The following is a 19,753-nucleotide window of genomic DNA, read 5'->3' on the forward strand; positions in this document are numbered from 1 at the left end:
CCCGACAGCTGAAGAGATGCAATCAGCGACCCCTCGCTCCCCAGTCCTCTGCATCCATCCCTCGCTCCTCGCATCCCCTACATCCCTCTCTCTCTCTCTCTCTCTCTCTCTCTCTCTCTCTCTCTCTCTCTCTCTCTCTCTCTCTCTCTCTCTCTCTCTCTCTCTCTCTCTGTCTCTGTCTCCTGGCTAGCAGCTGTAATCCCGACCACTGGTTATTTTCCTCCTGCTGCGCCACACTGACCGCCGTGAAGGAACGAGAGAGAGAGCGAGAGAGGAATAAAGGGAAAAAAAGAGGGGAAGGTGGACAATGAGATAAGTGGGGCAATGGAAAAAGGAGATAGAATACAGCGAGAGAGAGAGAGAGAGACAGAGAGGCATCAGGTGGATTTGCAGTGACCCAATCTCAAGGTGTTAACCAGCAAGCAGGACAAAGCACTGTCACACAGACAGGATTACATGCAGATGGGGCTGCTTCACCTCGGGGTGTTAACCATACTCCCCCAATGTGTGTGTGTGTGTGTATTGGGGGTAGGTGTGTACATCTGTGTGCATATCCTTATAAAAAAATAAAAAAAGTATTGCCTTCATGTGTGTGCAGGAACTGGGGGGAAGGAGGGGAGTGTCAACGGTTTGTGTGTTGACACATTTGCATGTGTGTGTATGAGCCTTTAATGGCCCTTTATGTGTGTGTGTGTGTGGGTCAGTGTGTGTGTGCCTCTTTATATGGAAACCAAATCATTGTTTGCATGTGTGTATTGGTGTTGAGAATGATAGGGAGTGAAGGAGGCTGTTGATTGTGTGTGTGTGTGTGTCCTCGCTCTCCATGCGATTGCCTCTCTCTCTCTCTCCAGCCAAGCAGGTGGTTGTCTCTGCCTTGTTTATATTCATGTGATGGCCACTGTCATTGTGCTGCTACAGCCGTCCTGTGATTGTGGGGAGGGAGTGTAATCACGTAGCCGTTTACCATCATTACACAACCATAGAGGAGGACAATGTCTCACACATCTGGTCATTTCCACCACTGACCCAACACATCAATATAAGCACAGGTGTCAGCCTGCCTCGGGGATTTGATGGGAATAAGTGCATCTTCACCAGGATTGATTTAAAGCTTTTATACCCGTCTGGCCCCCCTCTGCTGTATTTCCTTGCTGTATGCTCAGTGCCCTTCAGAAACCTTCAGCATATTTTACTTGACTAAAAGTAGCAATTTTATGTTTTTTACAAGTGAAAACACAGAATACTTATCAGCACAGTGTACTTGAGGTATCAAAAGTATTCATTATGCAGAATGGTTCCTTTCAGACTCTGGAATATTGATACGGATGCATTAACATCTAAGTGACATTTTAACATTGAAATTGATCAGAGATGATCTGATTTAGACTACACTAGTTGTGTAGATGGTTCTGTCACAAAGCATCATATTGTATAAGCTCAGAAGATATTATGATATATTATACAAACTAGTACCTGTAACTGTTAAATAAATATACATACAACTGAACTGAACTGAAGTATAATTGACCATAAAATTGGCCTTAAATACAGTACTTGAGTACATGTACTAAGTTGCTATGTCTTTTTTGTCATTTTTGGCATCTAGTAGTTTACATGTTAAGGCATAAAGAGAAATAAAAGTGTGGTAAACTTTCATAAATCCATATATTTGTCCACATCTTATCATTTAAGGAATATTTTGGCCTTTAAGTTTCAGTTTCAGATATAACTAGAGAACTTTAGATTTGCTGCTATAACAAACAGTGCTTCATATTTACCGTACTGTCATTAGAGTGCTATCAGTGTCCTCATGTAACTCACAGCCTGAAAGCAATAAGGTCAATTTGCTTAAATTGTGCTCTATTCTCCAGCTTTTATCTACATAATTAAGAGCAACTATCTACAATCCATATATGTAAAAATGTCAATAGGTTTGCAATCAGCTCATTTACAAAGAAAGCATGCTGTCTGTGTAATGAGCTCTGTCTAATAAATAATTATATCATACAAGAATATCAATGTCTCATCAGTAATCAGTCATTGTACTGCCTCTTCACATCATTTAATTGATGTATAAGTGGGTTTGGGAATCTTTGTTTTATGTTTTAATTAAGCTTTACTGAACTGACACTTGTTTTTCTGTTGGGTTTTTTTTGATGCAGATGCTTTTTATTCTGACACACACTCCCTGACATTTGAATGTTAAAAAAAATGTAGCATTTGCTGTTGTGACTCCCAACTGACCACCCTGCTGTTTTTGCCCCCAGAAGGAGTAAGTACAGCAAGGCCAAGCAGGACTCTGACGAGGAGAAGCACTTACACCAAGGTAACTCACAGTTAATACTACACCTACACACTATGTAATTGAAAAACATTAGCGCTGTCAGGTGTGCTCATGTGTGTGCACTCTAAACAGCAAATGAGATCCATAAAATGGTGGAGAGAAAGAAAAAAACCCCCCAACAAAACAATTTTGAAGTTAATGTACTTGCATCCTAACATGCCCCAAACACCTCATTATCAAGCCATCAGCATTGTTATTTGGGTCCCGCAAAAAAAATTCAAGCTAATGAGCTCCATCTTCATCGAAGTGAGCCGACGTGACATGAAAAGCATTAGAGTCGGTGCGAATCGATGTATGGAGAGAAGAAAGGAGGAGTAGGAGGAGGAGATGAGGTTCCGCAGAGGAAGGCGGTGTAGCCTGCAGCACGATGGAAATAAAGAACAGATGGAGAGTACTTCGCCGGAATGAATTAACCTTCATTTTTCACTCTCTTCTTCTCTTCTCCTCTCTTTCTTGCTTTTGCTCCCTTTCCTTCCAAACTTTTTTTCTTTCCTCTTTCACAGGAGTGAGGATATATGTTGACCCCTTCACCTACGAGGACCCCAACCAAGCCGTCCGCGAGTTCGCCAAAGAAATCGACGCCTCCTGCATCAAAATCGAAAAGGTTATCGGCATCGGTGAGGAGGAGCTGCTATTTATTTCAGCTTATATTTCACTGCATCCACTCATTCTTCATCAATTATAATAAATGCAGTTGTTTTGTGGAGGCTTTGCAGTTTGATGTATTCTGACATACTTTGGATAAAAGCATCGGCCTAATGGAATCATAGCATATTTAGTATTCCATTCCTTCTAATATTCTGCTGCCAGTATTTGTTTCTGGGTGATTCATGCCTGTGTATGCACTCATGTGTTCTCAGAATAAAAAACGCTGCTTTCTCTAACAGCATTTGCCTCCAGAGAGGTCAACTGGAAAAAAAAAAAAAAAGAAATCAGGAGAAGCTAAATATGTTGTCCGTGCTATTCCTGTGGCCAGCGAAAAGTCATCCAATGACAAAATAATAAAGAGAAAGAATCAATATCCATTTCCTCCCTCTCTCTGCTCTAGTGGGGGGAAAGGAGGGAGGAGGAGGAGGGGGGGGGGTGAGCGAGGGATTAGAGACCCTGATCAATGTTTAAAGTGGACCCTTTTCTAACCTGCACACAGGCACAAACCTTCATCTGCACCACCTTTCTAGATTTGATTTATAGCCCTGTGCGCTGTGCTATCGATGGAAAGCGTTTGTGTTATCGTTCTTTACCTTTTGAAACCCCCCCCCTGAATGGCTCATCTTGTGTTTCAGGGGAGTTCGGGGAGGTCTGCAGCGGCCGTCTGAAGATGCCGGGGAAGAGGGAGATCTGCGTGGCTATCAAGACGCTGAAAGCCGGATACACAGACAAACAGAGGAGGGATTTCTTGTCCGAGGCTAGCATCATGGGCCAGTTCGACCACCCGAACATCATCCACCTAGAGGGCGTGGTCACCAAATGTACGTCTGATTTTCTAAGATTTTTGGTGCACAATTCCTTTGCTATTTGGGCGGGGGGTTAAATTGCTGCTCGGAATCTGCTCCCACACACATACACACACACAGGCTATGACTATTACGTTATAATAACACAGAAAGGACATTCATTCCTGCTGTCCCCTTAAAAAAACATAACAATAAATCATTGCAAACTGCATCTGTGGTTTTGGGTGACTTTGGTGAGTGCAGGGACAAACTTATCTTTACAAGCCAAAGATGTGTGTTTTTGGGGGGGGGGCTGTTGTGTGTTTTCATGCCTTTTACCTACAGCATCTAAAGATATCCAAATAGTTCCATAAAAGCATTGTGTGTGTGTGTGTGTGTGTGTGTGTTTTTTGTGTGTGTGGATGTCCCAGTCTGGGTATCCCCAGGTGAGTTTTGTCCAGATGGAAAGGGTCCAAGCATCGGTGGGGAGGAGGGGAGATTGGTGGCGGGGGGTCTAATGGGTACAGGAACAGGCCCTGTAGTGCGGCACCGGGCTCATTAATCATGGTGTCAGCTGTAAATGTGTTTGGGGTTAGGGAGTGATACCCTATCCCTCCTCTATCTGCTGCTGCATGGCCACAAAACACCGGCCAAATCTCCCTCCCTCTGCCCTTGGCACTCTCTCCTCTGTGTTTCTCTCCACCTTTTTACACCTTCCCCCGATGCTATTTGTCAGGATAGATGTGTGTGTATGTATGTGTGTGTGTGTGTGAATGTCTTGTCCGCACTTCAGCCTCAGTGCACCTTTGATTATATGCACGTGTGTGTGAGTGTTACCATAGCTGATGGTCGACCACGACTCAGGTTAGATGGATGAAGTGCCTTAATGTGTCGTGACACTACAGCCTGGCTCTATCTGTGCTAGATAACACTGTCTCTCTCACTTTTGTACACATTGTGCACACACCCACACACACACACACACACACACACACTTAGCCCAGTCGGAGCTGAAAGTGAACAGCAGCAGAGGCAGGAATTGCTTATCACCTATCTCGCGTCCCGCCGCGGGGAATGACCTCTCAGACCTCGGTGAGACGGAGTGAGAAAGACAGAAACGGAAAGAGAGAGAGAGAGAGAGAAAAGACAGATGGACAGGCGGAAGGAGAAGAAATTGGAGACGAGCAGCAGCCAGGGGAAGGTGCAAATAGAGACGCGGAGGGAAAGAGACAGGGAGGCGGTCAGGGGCTGATGGATTAGAGGAAAGACGGAGAACAACAGCGGGTACGACAGACAAAGAGAGAGAGAGGGAGAGAGAGAAATCAAGAGGGTGGGAGAGCTACTGAACCGGAGGCTGAAAAAGAAAAAAAAGATGGAACGAGACAAGAGGAGAGAGATGAAGCAAAAGCGGGACGACCTGCGCGCCTGCGACAGGAGCCCACATGAAAGGATGGTGAGCCAAAGCAAGGAGGGCATCCGATAACTCCCACTCCACCTCCTAACACTTTGGAGAGTTTGACACAAGGTTTTGGGCAAATTAGTCCTGTCAGCGGAATCTATTAAAAATCCATTATTTGAATAGCACTCCTCTCTCCATTACAATCAAGTTAAAAGGAATTCTCAATCTGGCCTCAGTTTGCTGGCATGTCCAACCGAGCCAATTAAGGCTTATTAATTATGGAGAAACTCCAAATAGGCACTAAAATACATAAATGTGCTAAAATCCCACACTGAGGACTTTCTGGCTGTAGTCCACCCATCTTTGAAGCCTGTATAGACTTTATGTTTCTATCACCTAGTGTGTAATTAAAATCTAGCCTCCATTAGAGCTCAAAATCAGATGTGATGTGTTTAACAGCTCATTTACATAAAGCAAGAGTGTGCTAATTTAAGAAAAATCTGCTTTTAAGAGACAGATCTTTGTCCGCCGCAAGCGCAGAGGCGTCTGAAGAGCATTCCCCCAATATTGTCCCCCTGTTGCGTCTTTCCCCTTCCCCTGTTTTGTTGGCAGGTGATAATCAGCCCACTGGCGGGGCCCTTGCCCAGAGTTCACTGCCAAAGGCGGCAGGGCGTATGCAGTAAACAAGGAATTAGCATGCAAATGGGTTGGGAGGAAGAGGGTGGGGCTGGGAAGGCGAGAGTTTAAGGTCGCAGGTCAGACGCTCCCCCAGACTTGATTGGGGAGCTGCCAATCATCGTCGGCCCTGGGGCAGAGGCGCGCAACAAAGGGAACAAAGATGGCTGACAAAGAGGGCCCCCCGCTCTCCCTCAGCTTTAACTCCACTTCCTCTTCACTGGGGCATCGGCGGATCGCCCCGTAATTAATGGAGTGCCAATCACACGGCGGGTAAGGCGGTGACTGACGGCCTCTTGGCATGGCGAGAGGACTGATGTGGAGTGGTGGAACTTCACCTTCTAGACCTCAGCTGCCAAGCGCTTTTGGCTCTCCGCTGCTTCAGGCAATTCTGTTGGAGCACACACGAGAGACTCCGCTCAGCCTCCTCTCCTCTCTCTCAAGGCCGCAGGCTTAACTCAGCACTTCTCTTCTCCACGCAATAAGCTTTTAAGTCCACCTTAACTGTGCCACTTGAAATGGAACGCAAAGAACAGCGTCGTCCTCGGAGGAATTTGTGGCGGCACTTTTCGGCATGTGTTGTTGCCATGGCTGGTTAGGCACCAGCTTGCTGGCGTTTTGGGACAAAAACAAGCCACCCTCCCTTTCTTCTCCTTTCTTTTTTTTCATCTCTCTCTCTCTCTCTCTTTCTCTGCCTCTCTTTCTCTTCATGCTGCGCTATCCCCCCTCATCCTAAGGGGAGACAAAGACAGACAGAGACCCACCAGGGAATGTCCACCCTCCCTGCCGCCTGCCCCGACTCAGATAAAGACACAGACGCTTACCCAAGAGAGACGGAAAGTGGAAGACAGAGGGATGGGGTGAAAAAGGCCAGAGAGGAGGAGTGGCAAGGATTGGTGGTGGTGGTGGTGGGGAGGAGGAGGAGTATGAGCGAGGGAGGAGAAAAAAAAGAAAGCAATAGGAACTAGCAGGAGAGTGACAGATGCGTGGAAAGTTGGCAGAGGAGAAAGAGGGCAAAGGGACAGTGAGAGACATAAATAGTGAGTCAGAGAGATTCTGGGTGAGTGACCGTGATGATACTTTTAGATAATGCGTCCAACGTTTGTTCATATTTGCATAAACACAAGATGGTGTGTGTGACTGTGTGTGTGTGTGTGTGTGTGTGTGCACTGGTGTTTTGTTTCAGTGGAGATGCCTTTGCATGTGCAGCGAAAGAAAAGAGGGGACGTCAGGGCAACCGTTACACTGAGCTAATTAAATCACTACGGGACAGAGATGGATGGCCTAACACACACACTCACACACACTCACACTCTCATACACACACACGCATACACTCACATTCCCTGGAGAACCTCCCCTGCTGCGTCGGGCTGTGATGTGCATCGTTTACCTCCATAATCATCTGCCTTTCATTCTCTCACTCCTCTCTCTCTCTCTCTCTCTCTCTCTCTCTCTCTCTCTCTTTCTCTAGGTAAGCCAGTGATGATTATCACAGAGTACATGGAAAACGGATCCCTGGATGCATTCCTGAGGGTCAGTCATGCGTTACTGTCTGAACATACGTGTGCATGTGTGTGTTTGTGTGTGCGTGCACGCGATGCGGATCCCATCTTATCTCTGTAATGTCATCTGCTGAAATTACAAGCGTTGGTTCACAAACATTCGCCCTAATCTTTATCCTCTCCTTGATCGACTGTTTTTTTTACGACGAGGAGGCTGTCGCAGGTTTAACCTCCGCTTTTTCAGGGTTCACTAAACTTTAGGATTTAGATGACGATTAACTACTTTATCCTGTAAATACACAGTGTTAAGGTGAAAGCAAGGAAATTACAACCACTTGTTGCACATTAGTTGTATGCAGCTGTAAGGATGTTTTTAAGTGTTGATTACATTAATGGTTTTATGAAGCACTATAACTCCTTTTATGATGCATGTATAATTGATATAACACCATAAATGGTTAATTAACATAGTTGTAATTATTTTCAATGATATGCCTTAATGAATATTGAGCACATTTATTAACAGTTGTAAACCCATCAGTGAATATTCATGAACAGTTAATAAAAGCTCTATGACATAGAGTAATATCAGCATTATTTCATGAATAAAAATGATTTTAAAAAATGTTTAAAAATGCATGTAATAGTTTGTTGATATGTGTAATCAAACAGATGTATTGTACTGTGTTATAAAGCATTGCCAAATACAATAATAAAAACTTTATCCTAAATGTTTAAATTAAAATTATTCAATCTTATCTTATAATGCAATATTATCCTTAAAATATACTCATATCTTCATACAGTAACACTGTAATAAATCATTTATTAATTTTTTTCCTATACTAAAATATTCAAAGGATTACTATTTTTTAAATCCAGTCTGGACCATTTCAATGTAGAAATAATGATTTATGCTTTTTTAAACATCTAAGATTACAGTAGACTATAACTGTCTGAATATTAATAATTAAAATAAGTGAACATTAAAAAAACATGTTTTCTTCTTCTTCTCTGCAGAAGAACGACGGTCGCTTCACGGTGATCCAGCTGGTCGGCATCCTGCGTGGCATCGCCTCAGGCATGAAGTACCTGTCAGACATGAGCTACGTTCACCGCGACCTGGCAGCTCGCAACATCTTGGTCAACAGCAACCTGGTGTGCAAGGTGTCCGACTTCGGCATGTCCCGAGTGCTGGAAGACGACCCCGAGGCTGCGTACACCACCAGGGTGAGCGTGTGTGTCAGACTGAGTCATCGCTCTGTCTGCGTGTCACCTTACTTGTCTGCGTTGTCACATTTTATTAATCAGCCCATCTGTCAATTACAGGGTGGGAAAATCCCAATCCGCTGGACGGCCCCAGAGGCCATCGCTTACAGGAAGTTCACCTCGGCCAGTGACGTGTGGAGCTACGGCATCGTCATGTGGGAGGTGATGTCATACGGCGAGCGACCATACTGGGACATGAGTAACCAAGATGTAAGTCACAAGAAGACAAGCATAAATAATATACAGTTTGAATTAACTCAACGATAACTCTCAGTTGCATGTGTACTGTCAAATATGTTTAAAAGCTCATATTAACTTGGTTATATAATCAAAATGCCTGAAGGAGTGATAAACACCAGTAATATATTTCCTTTTCTCATTATACATTGAATTCACATTTCTAGTGTCACTAATGATGATAAAGAATTCAATTTATGCGTAACTAAATGTGTTGTGTAGGTGCCCAAAGTAAAATGATTAAAAATTAAGCGATGGGTATAAAATGAAAGGGGGAGGGGAGGAAACCCAGACACAGCTGTAATCAAACTTCCTACAGTTTTTATTACAGTTCAACTCTCACACACACAGCGAGACTCACAGCAGCATTTATCTACTTCACAGGTGATCAAGGCCATTGATGAGGGCTATCGGCTGCCCCCGCCCATGGATTGCCCCGTGGCGCTCCACCAGCTCATGCTGGACTGCTGGCAGAGAGAGAGGGCTGACCGGCCAAAATTCGGACAGATCGTCAACATGCTGGATAAGCTGATTCGTAACCCCAACACTCTGAAGAGGACCGGGGGCGAGACTGCTGTCAGGTAAGAGACAGAGACAGACATGTTTTCACTCACATCTATATCCAGCCACACATATAGTTTTATCAGGTTTTCAGATATCCACTTTAAGATTTCTGTGTCCAGCTCAAAGGAACATTTGTAGTTCTCAGAGCACTGAAATGACATTCTTAAATGTCCCAGAACACAAGTTAAAGAGTTTTCATTGGAACGTGATCTGAACACACATAAACTCAAACGCCAATGCTTTTACTGGTGATAGAATCGTGGGATATCATGGAATTTTTAGTAGTAGAAACCTAAGCAGTAAATAAGAGAAATTTATTACAATCCTTCAAATAAAAATCTGGTAATATACACCACATTGAAGATAGGTCACAACTTGTTTCATGTATTCCTTACATTAGTCCATCTGTATTACCATCGAAGCTAAACCAAAAACAAACCATTTTATGTTTAATTCACACTGATAATGGGCAAATATGTTGTCTTTGAAGCTAATGTGCATAAACACACATTTGCTCATCAGCTATACACACTAGCCCACACTGTATACACTCGATTCTACTAAATGTATTATGTAGTTCTCACATCACCCCAATCACACACACACGCACACACACACACTCCTATTCTCTCTGGTTACATTCACCCTCAAACATTATCTACAAGCAACATGTGGCTCTTTTCAACACAAACACCCACAATAATGGATTTCTCTACAAACTAGCTTTAATGGTGCCATACATTCAGGAATGTAGCCACTCTAACGTGGGGGGGGGGGGGGGGGGGGGGGGGGGGGGTTACGATGTAACGGCGAGTTAAAAACAAACATGACCCTTCAGCTCCGACACCATTACTCTCGAGCAACCCAACGTGTTAAGAATGACCTATGTGTGTTTACAGACTCAGTGCGGGCCAGCGAGAGTCTGTTTGCGTTTTAACGAGTGTGTGAGCGCACGCGAGCGGGACACACACACACCTGGGCACTAACACACTCCCCTAATGGGAGAGGGGAGACCTTGTGGAGTAATTAGCTCCTATACTGCAACCTATAAATGCAGCTTTTACAGGTATAAGAGGAAAGTAGAGTGTGTGTGTGTCTGACTGTGTGAGGCGAGGCGTAATCTGTTCCACCTACTGACAAGAGAAGACTTATTAAAGAGTCTGACATCTCGCTCTCACAGTTCAACTCAACATCCTTTTTTAAGAAGAGAGGGAACGATAAAGAGCGTGTGAGTGCCAGAGAGTCATCAAAGCAGGACCGCCACAGACTCACCGGCCCCTGTATGTAAATGTTTCATGGCTGACGGAGCTGCTGCAACGCTCAAAGGAAAGGAAAAAGATGTGGAAAAGTGGAGAAAAAAAAGAGGAGGGAGGTAATTCTGCTGATGAATATCTGGTTTTAAGAAGGAACTCCACCGTGCGGTTAAGTTCACTGGAGTATGTCTGGGCGGTGTGTTTTTCTGTAGAATAAGGATTAACTAACTGTATCAGTCACACCCAGTGGTAACCTTGTTTGACTTGGCTGCATTTTTCGTGGCATGTACAAAACAGGGACACAAGGAAATGCAGCATGGTGCATTTTATGGTGTTTTGTGGCTCTCTGTCCTTGTGTAAGGTGTATGTGTCATGCTCTTTTGATAACGCGGCGGATCATCAAAGTCCGGCGTGAGGAAATTTCGAATGCCTGTAATGCTGTCATTGCCGTACTTGTCATGAATCAATGGCGTTCCAGATTGTGTAACAGACCGGATCATTGCTTTTCACGCCAGAAGCACTTTATCAGACTGTAACTTTTATTATCTATTTGCACAGACAGTTGCACACACAATGGTTTGGGGCTAAAGCTTACACGCCAGACTTGAAGTCAGTGTCAAGCACTGACTGTGGCTGCTACTTGGAGAAGTTAACTTAAGTTTATTGAATTCATTTTCCACTTTTCCTTTTCCTTTTCCTGCCTTCCTTCCTTCCTCTCCTCCACCCACTAGGCCTAACACCACCCTGCTGGAGCCAGGCAGCCCCGAAGCATCCTCGGCCGTGAGCACAGTGGAGGACTGGCTGCAGGCCATCGGCATGGAGAGATACAGCGACAACTTTACCGCCGCCGGCTACAACACTCCAGAAGCTGTGGTCCACATGACACAGGAGTGAGTAGAAAGGAGAAAAGAGGGAAGAAATGGATAGAGAAGATGCAAGCTAGTCAACACAGCAAAAAACTTAACTTTTTCTTATAGCAAGTGAACTCTGGGAATATGGTAGTCCCACTTTTGACACCTTTTAAGTGTGTCAGATCACGCAAGACAAATATTTCAAGAAGTGAAGGATGAATTTAAAAAATGATCATTTATGTGTATATTTGGCTGGTTTATCCATTAAAAACATTGATTTTATTTACTTGAAAAAATATTTCTGCTTGGTAAATTTCACTTTCATGATTTTGACTTCTGAAGAAATATGCTGGAAACCAACAATCAATGACTTCTTTGAATACTTTTATTATTTTAGTATTTTTGAAAAATCATAATTATATACTGCAATTGACACAGAGTTAATTTTATTAAAGGCATATCTAAACATTTTGGGAAATATGCTCATTTAAAGAAGACGATTGATACCAATTTCATGTCTGTACGCTTAATATGAAGCTAGAGTCTCGAGGTGATAGATTAGCTTAGCATAAATATATCTTTGAATACTTTAATTTTGAGAACTCTTTTTTGAAAATTGTGATTATATACTGTAATTGAAACAAAGTTAATTTTTTATTAAAGGCATAACTCAACATTTAGGGATTGATATCACTTTCATGCCTGTACAGCTTAGCTATGGAACTAGAAGCAGGAAGAGAAAGCTAACCTGGTTCTACTAGCACTTCTACATTTTACCAACTGTGACACATATCTTGTTTATTTAATCATCAAGTGTAAAAACAGCACAGTGTGTGTCTTGTGTTTTTTCAGTTACATAAATATTTCCAGGACGCAGCCTAGCTATCTTTTTTCCCAGCGTCCAATCTTAATGCTAAGCTAAGCTAATCTCTGTGCCCATGGGCTCTAGCTTCATATCTAGCATACGTACATGAGTGGTGTCTACTTTCTCGTATAACTAACGGCAAGAAGGAAAATGAATATGTGTAGAGAATAGCATAGAATCAATCTGTGATATATTTTGCCTACATGTGTTAAATGTGTCTCAGTCTCTGTCACTGGTCTGGAGGCCCTTATATTTTCACTTTTCACCCATTAAGATTATAGGATTAGGATTGCTGTGTTGGCAAGTGAAATTCCTTATACAGCAGTTAAACTGTCAAGTCAGTTTCCACTGTGGAAGGGTGTAAAATCCATCATGTGGATCAGGCTTTCGTATGTTTGTTATTGTTGTCTTTGGTCCTAAATGTCTGCTTTTCCCCCTTCCTTCCAGAGACATGGCCCGCATAGGCATCTCCTCTGCAGCACACCAGAACAAGATCCTGACCAGCGTCCAGGGAATGCTGTCTCAAATGCAACAGATGCAAGGCAGAATGGTTCCCGTCTGAGAGATTTAAACAAAGAAAAAAGGAAAAGGGAGCAAAGCGACTTCGTTTCTTATGAAAAAAAAAATAACAAAAAAGATTAAATATTACAAAAAAAAAGAGACAAATAAACTATGAAGAAATAGTTTACCTCATCCATGCACTTTAAATTGGATCTAAAAGAAAAGAAGACGTTGAAGAAGAAGAAAAAAAGTGGTGAAAATGGCACTTTTTTAAAATCAGACCTTTACCTTGCCCTTTTTTTTGTTTGTTGTTTTGGAGAATGGGACACTTCTGTCTGCAGCATTTATGGATAAATGGAGGGACGGCTGGAAAAGTGCTTCCGAGAGGCCAATCTGGAGTGCCTTTAATGGTCTGGAAGGAAAAGTGAGGGAGGAGGGAGGGAATCGTACCTTTCTCCCTCCTCTTGGGCAGAGTGTTGTTTCTGGAACTTTCTTTCTGGAATAGTCCGTGGAGCAGATTTTTTTGATTTCCTGTGACTGTGTTTATTGTACATGAATTGTTTCTGTGGAACTCACAGGCCGCTCCGGCCACCATTGTTCTCTCTCAGCTGGATCTGTTTGCTATCTCACAGACAAAATGGAGGATCCTAACCGTCAGATATAAACAGTGAATCTCTGAGAGGTTGAGGGTTGGATTCCGCGGGGAGATGGCGGTGCAGGGAGGGCTTATTTTGAGGAGCTTCATGTTGTGTTTTTCTGCTCAGTTCTGGCCTTGTTTTCTTCCCAGAACGCTGTATTTTGTTGCCCTCAGGACGTTACTGAGAATGTCTTTGATCTTCCAGAGGAGCCTTCCCACTCCCCTGTCTTCCCAAAAATGCCCTCCCACACCTCTGATAAACACACAATTTGGATTCTTCCATTCATCTCCCCCATCAGAATCAAAGCCCCCCCCCCCCCCCCCCCCCCCCTCCTCTCGCCCACCCTCCTGCAGCACCTATCACCTCTTCCTCACCACTTTTTGACAGACAGCTGTTTGGACCACTTAAATTGGCTTTATAAATTGGACGCAAGACGAAGGAATTTAATGGCGGGATTTTTATCGAACATAAGGATGCAGCATGGATGTGGAATGAATCACAATCATAAGCATCATCATCGCCATGACAATAAATAAGAAAATACACTCGGGATTACTCAATCAATAATCAAGGTAAGAATCAACACAATTTTTTTGGATTTACCTTTGCACAGCAGCATTAACCAAAGCCCTAGTAAACCATTACATATAAAGTTATTGGATTATACCTCCCTGTATTATTGCAGTATGCTTTTAATATCAAGTACGTCTCGCCACCAAGAGCCTATAAAACTCATTAGGACTCTGCCACTCTCTCATCACTGGCCTCTCAGCACCAGAAACGGTGTTAATTAACAAGTGGGTCGCGCCATCCTAGGCAGCCAGAGCAGATCAATAGCCGCTGGTCTGTGATCAGTCTGCGGGCGTGATGTGGCTGGCATGTAAATGAGAAGAATTAATCAGCGGCTGACTCCCAGTCAGCTAAACAGAGCCCACCAGAGCTCACTAACACTTTCAAGGATTGTAGAGAAGGTGATGTCGAGCAGGCCAACACACAGATATGTTGTCATGGTATCATCTCATCTTTGGTTAATACTTGACTATATTTTAAGTTTTGGACTTGATCATACCACAGAACACGTACCCTAAAGTTAATAAAGAATGGATTTGGATTACTCAGCAGGTTCAAGACTGATCTCGCCCACTTGCATAATTACTTTAAATTATGTGATGGCATTCATTTATGTGATTTATTTAACACACTCAGTTTCCAGTTTATTAGCTTCATCATCTAATACAATAACCCTACAATAAAAGAATGACCTTCATGAAGGGTATCATGTTCAGTTTTCATTGCAACTGTTTCAGAGAGGCATTTGGAGGTTGTGTTAAAGGTGCAGTTTGTACTGTTGAACACAGCTGCAACAGAGCTGATGATTATTCTCATTATTGATAAAATAATTGGGACACATGCTTAGAATAATTAATCAGAGTTCAAGGTGACACATTTAGATTGCTTATTTTTATTAGTCCAAAACCTGGTGGCATGAGATGTACTACATGACAAAGTAAAGCTTCAAAATCTTCACATTTGATAAGCTCAAACTAGCAGATGTTTAGCATTTTTGCTTTAAAAATGACCTTAATGATGAATAAGTTATGTAAGTGTTTGCTGATTAATCTTCTGTTGATTGACTAATTGTTTCAGCTCTACAGTTGAATTATTTTTAATTAAACTGCAGTGTCAATCTATTTAAGTGAATGTCAGTAGACGAAATATTAGAAACACCTCACAGTATAACGACTTTTACTTCTTCTACAATAAAATAAAACTATTTTTAAATTTCCGTACAGATAACCAAACAGTGCTTATAATATTAAGAATGAATGACTATATTTCATCAATATTCCTTCTTGAAGGATGTTAAAGATTTTACAGATGAATCATTTCAGTCAGTATTATAAGAAACAGCAGCGCAGTTGCACTGGCTTCAATTTATACATGAAGTATTCCAATATACAAACTCATTATGTGTGTATTTGAGTGCGTTTGACGCGTGCCAATCTGTCAAGGACACATTTCATCTATTATGTGCACAGAGCAGCATATGGTGCACATAAGTTAATACATTGTTGCCACAAATCCATATTCTCCCCTACAGGGCGGCTGTGTGCGCCGTCTCTGGATGCTCTGGCTTTGGCTCTCTGTTTTGTTTAGTGAAATGAGTTGAATGTTTCATGGAGCTGGAGCTAGAGAGGAGTATTGTTGGTCAGGACTGGATGCCAAGTAGGAATTGTTTACATTCAAAACCACCATGACTGATGCAGCCTCTCTCTCTCTCTCTCCCTCTTTCTCTCCAGCTGCTGCCGTCCATCATAAACAGGATCCCAGGCCTCGCTTTCGCCATGACTTAGAATTCCTCCTCGTCTTCCTCCTTCCTGCGCTCTTCTCCGCTCCTCTCCTTGGAGACAAATCCATCCCTGCGTTTCTGAGACGTCCGCCGTCCACAACATTGTCATCTTGACAAAACTAGCCACCATGTGCTTGTGGCCATCCAGCAAAGTACTGGAATTACTATGAATGATTTAACAGCATTAAAAAAAAAGAGAGAGACAATAAGAAGAATGTAATATAATCGAGAAGCCCTGCTCCAGCGGATAATGTACCTTTTTATTTGTTGTTGTTGAAAGTTTCATTTTTTTAATTTTATGATGATTTTCTTTTTTGTGTTGTTTTGTTCTTTGTTTGCATGTACAGTAACAAGCGTTTGATTTGAGCGTGCGAATGACTCTCGAAGTGTGTGTGTGTGTGTGTGTGTGTGCACGAGAGTGTGCGTGAGTCTAGATGTATGAGTGACGTCTATTTGAAGTACTATCAGTAATTTTGTCCGATTTCATGCCACTGTGGAGGACGAGGAGATAACAGAGTTGTATTGTTTTTGATATAAAGAAAAATCGTGGACTTTTTTTTTTTCTTTTTTGCTTTTGTGTCGTCTAAAAAAAAACAAAAAACTTAAAAAACAAAACAAAACGATGTAAGGTGTGTCGCTCCTGTCGTGCAAACTCTTGCTCAGCAACAGCATTTATTAAAACAGCTTTTCTGGAATGCAACTCATTTCTGCTTTTGGCAGTGACGCCAGCTTGCAAACGGACACGCGGAGGAGCAGACGAGTCTTGTCCGTAGAAACATAAGCGGACAACACTTGAGTTTGGACTCTCCAAGCTCATGACAAGTCAAGGAGAAAACGTTGGAACCGTCTCTCCATATGGGAGAAGGGGAGCAGTTTAAAATGAAGCACCTGTACACAACAAAGGATCAGAGAAGTGAGGAAAAAAAGTGTTAAAGAATGGGAAACAGTTGGTTCTTTTTATTTTTTCCAGAGCACAACATACAGCTACAGGTTTAACCCAATGGACTTTTTTTTTCTTTTTTTTTTTTTTGTTCCTTTATCTCTTTAAACTATACTTATGTGAATGTTTTTAAACTTGTAAGTGACGCTTCAGATAATACAAGAACACCTCCGTCCTTAATACAGCTCTACTGCTCTTTCCTTTTTTGGCGATGTGTTACTTTTTTGGGGTTTTATCTGTCGAAAACAAGCGAACAAATAAAAAAAAAAGGACCTGTTTGGAAATATGCAAGACGTGTTGGGAAGGAGAAGGAAACCAGAATGTACTGTAAAATACTTTTTTCCTTTACTTAAATGTCGGACGATTTGAAAAAACACAAAAAAGAAAAAAAAAAATTAACAAAAACGCAAGAGTTAATGTTTGTCATTGTATGCCTTCCGATGCCATATGATCTAGCCATGTAGATCTAACATTCTCTCAATCTTTGGTTTTTGTACCTTTTTTTTTGACATGATCATGATTTTTTTTTTTTTTTTTTTTTTGCCTTTTCTTTTTGTTTTATTTTGTTTTTGTCAAGGAGCTCTAGGTACATGTAACTTATGTCATTTATTTATGTCCTTTTATATCTAGTTTGTAAAATAATAGCCTAAAGTGAAGAAAATAAAGGGGTGCCAAAGCGCATTCTTATTAAAGTAGAAACCATATGACGATCTCCCTGTCTCTCATTCACTCACACACACACACACACACACACACACACACACACACACATATTTAAAGCAAAGGTTGTCGGCACTTCCATCTGTCATTACGGTCATTATATCTGTAGAGAAGAGCTGATTACCTCACTATCATGCACTGATTACTGCATTATATGACTGCATATAATAAAGGGATTATGTAAGAGTAAGAAGTAGGAGGAGGCCAAGGTAGTACATCAAGCTGCTTTCTTGGCCTCATTTGTTTTCTCTATTTTTCACTGTCGCTCTGCGTAACCTAAACACACACTGAGAGGATAAAAAATGGCCAGTGTGTTGGCAGCATGTCCCCTCTGCAGCACATGTTTAGCAGATATCATGACTCTGGACTCTGAAGACTTGGCCCTCAACTCCTTGTCAGGCCTTGAGGCAGCAGCGAGCGCCACTCACTCGGCACGGTGTGTGAGTGTGTGCGAGTGTGTATGTATGTGTGTGTATGTGCGTTTAATCAGAATAACATCTGCTTCCTGTGCTCATTTCCAACAGCGATAAACTGCTGATTGTCCTCAGTCTTTGATAAGGGACTGGGAGTGGGTGGAGGTGGAGGAGGAGGAGGAGGAGGAGTAGGGGGGTTGGAGAGGACAGTTTTAGAAACGGAGCTGAGACGAACTTTGAGCCAAGCAGCATTTTACACGTTTCCTGAGAAATCACCAGCGCAACGCATGCATACATTAAAGCTCTGAAGTTTGCAGTGGGAGATTTTTATCAGCCTCGGAGGGAAAGCGTGCCTCCTTCGCAGATTGTTGGCAAGCTTCGACGGGAAGACGGAGGAAGATTAGTGAGGCTGAGCTTGATAAATTTGCCCTAACTGAGAATGTTTATATTTCAATTTTTTGACAACTGGAACAGAATTCGATTAAAAAGAAAGTCCACCCACATGATTACACATACATAGGACATGCGTGTATACACAATGATTCCTTTGCTTTAATCCTGGCTCAATAGTGTGTACCAAAAAAAGGGAAAAAAGTGGTGCTACTAAAAGAGAAAGAAAGAAAGCTATAAAGAAAGGCAGTAAGTGCAGTCCGGAATGCGAAAAGCGAGAAGGAGGACAGAAAAAGACAAAGTGAGAGGAAGAAACCCAGACAGGCAGGAGTTAGTGCAGGTCACACGGAAAGGAAAAAGCTGTCTGTAACCAAAGTATGCCAAGTCATGTTGAAAGTTCAGGTCGTGGCCATGATTTGGCTCTAATACTGCCTGTCTCTTCACCGCTAGAACTAAATCAGCACAATCCAACACCTCTTGTCAGTAAAGCCACGGATGCTCAGGCTCAGGCCCAAGAAAATGATCCCCCAGGTATTCTAGCCTGTGATCTTTTTTTTATGGGAGGGACAACGCAGATGGTGGGAATAAAAGACCAGCTCGGACTTGGATCATTGATGGCTGTATCTACTGCTCACATGGGAGCTTCTGGTGTACAACAATTCCCAAAGGGTTATGTCCCATGTGGTTTATGCTGGTCTGGTGTTCCAGAAATAACTTACCTATAAATTCCATGTAGGTATGATCCCATTGTTCATCTTTTACTTGCAGCTCCAACATTCAGGGCAAGTGTAACCCTTTACATAGCAGTGTGGAAAGTAAGGTTGTAGAGGTTGGAGTGGTGGATTGGTGTGTAGCACAATACAGACTTGCAATAGACATTCACCTCTCTATTAACTTAATCCAAGGAATGTCACAGACTGATCCTAAGGGTCATCGGTGTCAATCCAGGCAAATTGATCAGTGACAACTAAAGTAAAGCTGATCAATTGCTGATCCTTTTTCAATACTCTGCTGTGTTATGTCTAATGTCCCAGCTAGTTAATGCTATGATGATGCCCACTTTTTAAATTTTATTCCATATGAAAGTAAAACTAAAGTGTAGATGATTATTTAGCCATACTGCTGCGAGATTCTGAGTTCTGAAAACCAGACTGGTAAACTTGCTATTTCGCTTGTACCAATGCTAACAAATGGATTTTTTTCTAGTTCCAACAGCATCAACAGCTCTCATTACCTGCTGGTACATTTCCATTCATCTCACCTCTCCTTCACTCGTCAGCTCATCGCTCTCACCTGGACTCTCAGCTACAACTTGTCTGTAATGTAGCCAGTATACTTTCTCCTGCTCGCTCACTCTTTATCAGATTGTTCTTCTCTTCATGCAAGATTCTCCAGCACTCATTTTT

General features: G+C 42.4%; 1 protein-coding gene across 4 annotated transcripts in view; it reads left to right on the forward strand.

Annotated features, from left to right (window-relative positions):
* The window catches only part of epha4l (eph receptor A4, like), a 58,082-nt gene extending 40,499 nt beyond the window's left edge, over positions 1-17,583 (forward strand). The window contains exons 9-18 of one of the 4 annotated variants that reach the window (XM_053320484.1): positions 2,268-2,326; positions 2,848-2,961; positions 3,628-3,813; positions 7,326-7,387; positions 8,377-8,586; positions 8,686-8,835; positions 9,247-9,443; positions 11,411-11,569; positions 12,843-14,106; positions 15,835-17,583. In XM_053320484.1, coding sequence (XP_053176459.1) covers positions 2,268-2,326; positions 2,848-2,961; positions 3,628-3,813; positions 7,326-7,387; positions 8,377-8,586; positions 8,686-8,835; positions 9,247-9,443; positions 11,411-11,569; positions 12,843-12,957 — 1,252 coding nt within the window. In that variant the 3' untranslated portion in view covers positions 12,958-14,106; positions 15,835-17,583. Of the gene's footprint in view, positions 1-2,267; positions 2,327-2,847; positions 2,962-3,627; positions 3,814-7,325; positions 7,388-8,376; positions 8,836-9,246; positions 9,444-11,410; positions 11,574-12,842; positions 14,107-15,834 lie in introns of those variants that run through there. The other 3 variants (XM_053320483.1, XM_053320481.1, XM_053320482.1) reach the window with 3 other exon arrangements.
* Positions 17,584-19,753: the final 2,170 nt, after the last annotated feature.

This window comes from Scomber japonicus, chromosome 6 (genome assembly GCF_027409825.1).
Source record: "Scomber japonicus isolate fScoJap1 chromosome 6, fScoJap1.pri, whole genome shotgun sequence".
NCBI lineage: Eukaryota > Metazoa > Chordata > Actinopteri > Scombriformes > Scombridae > Scomber > Scomber japonicus.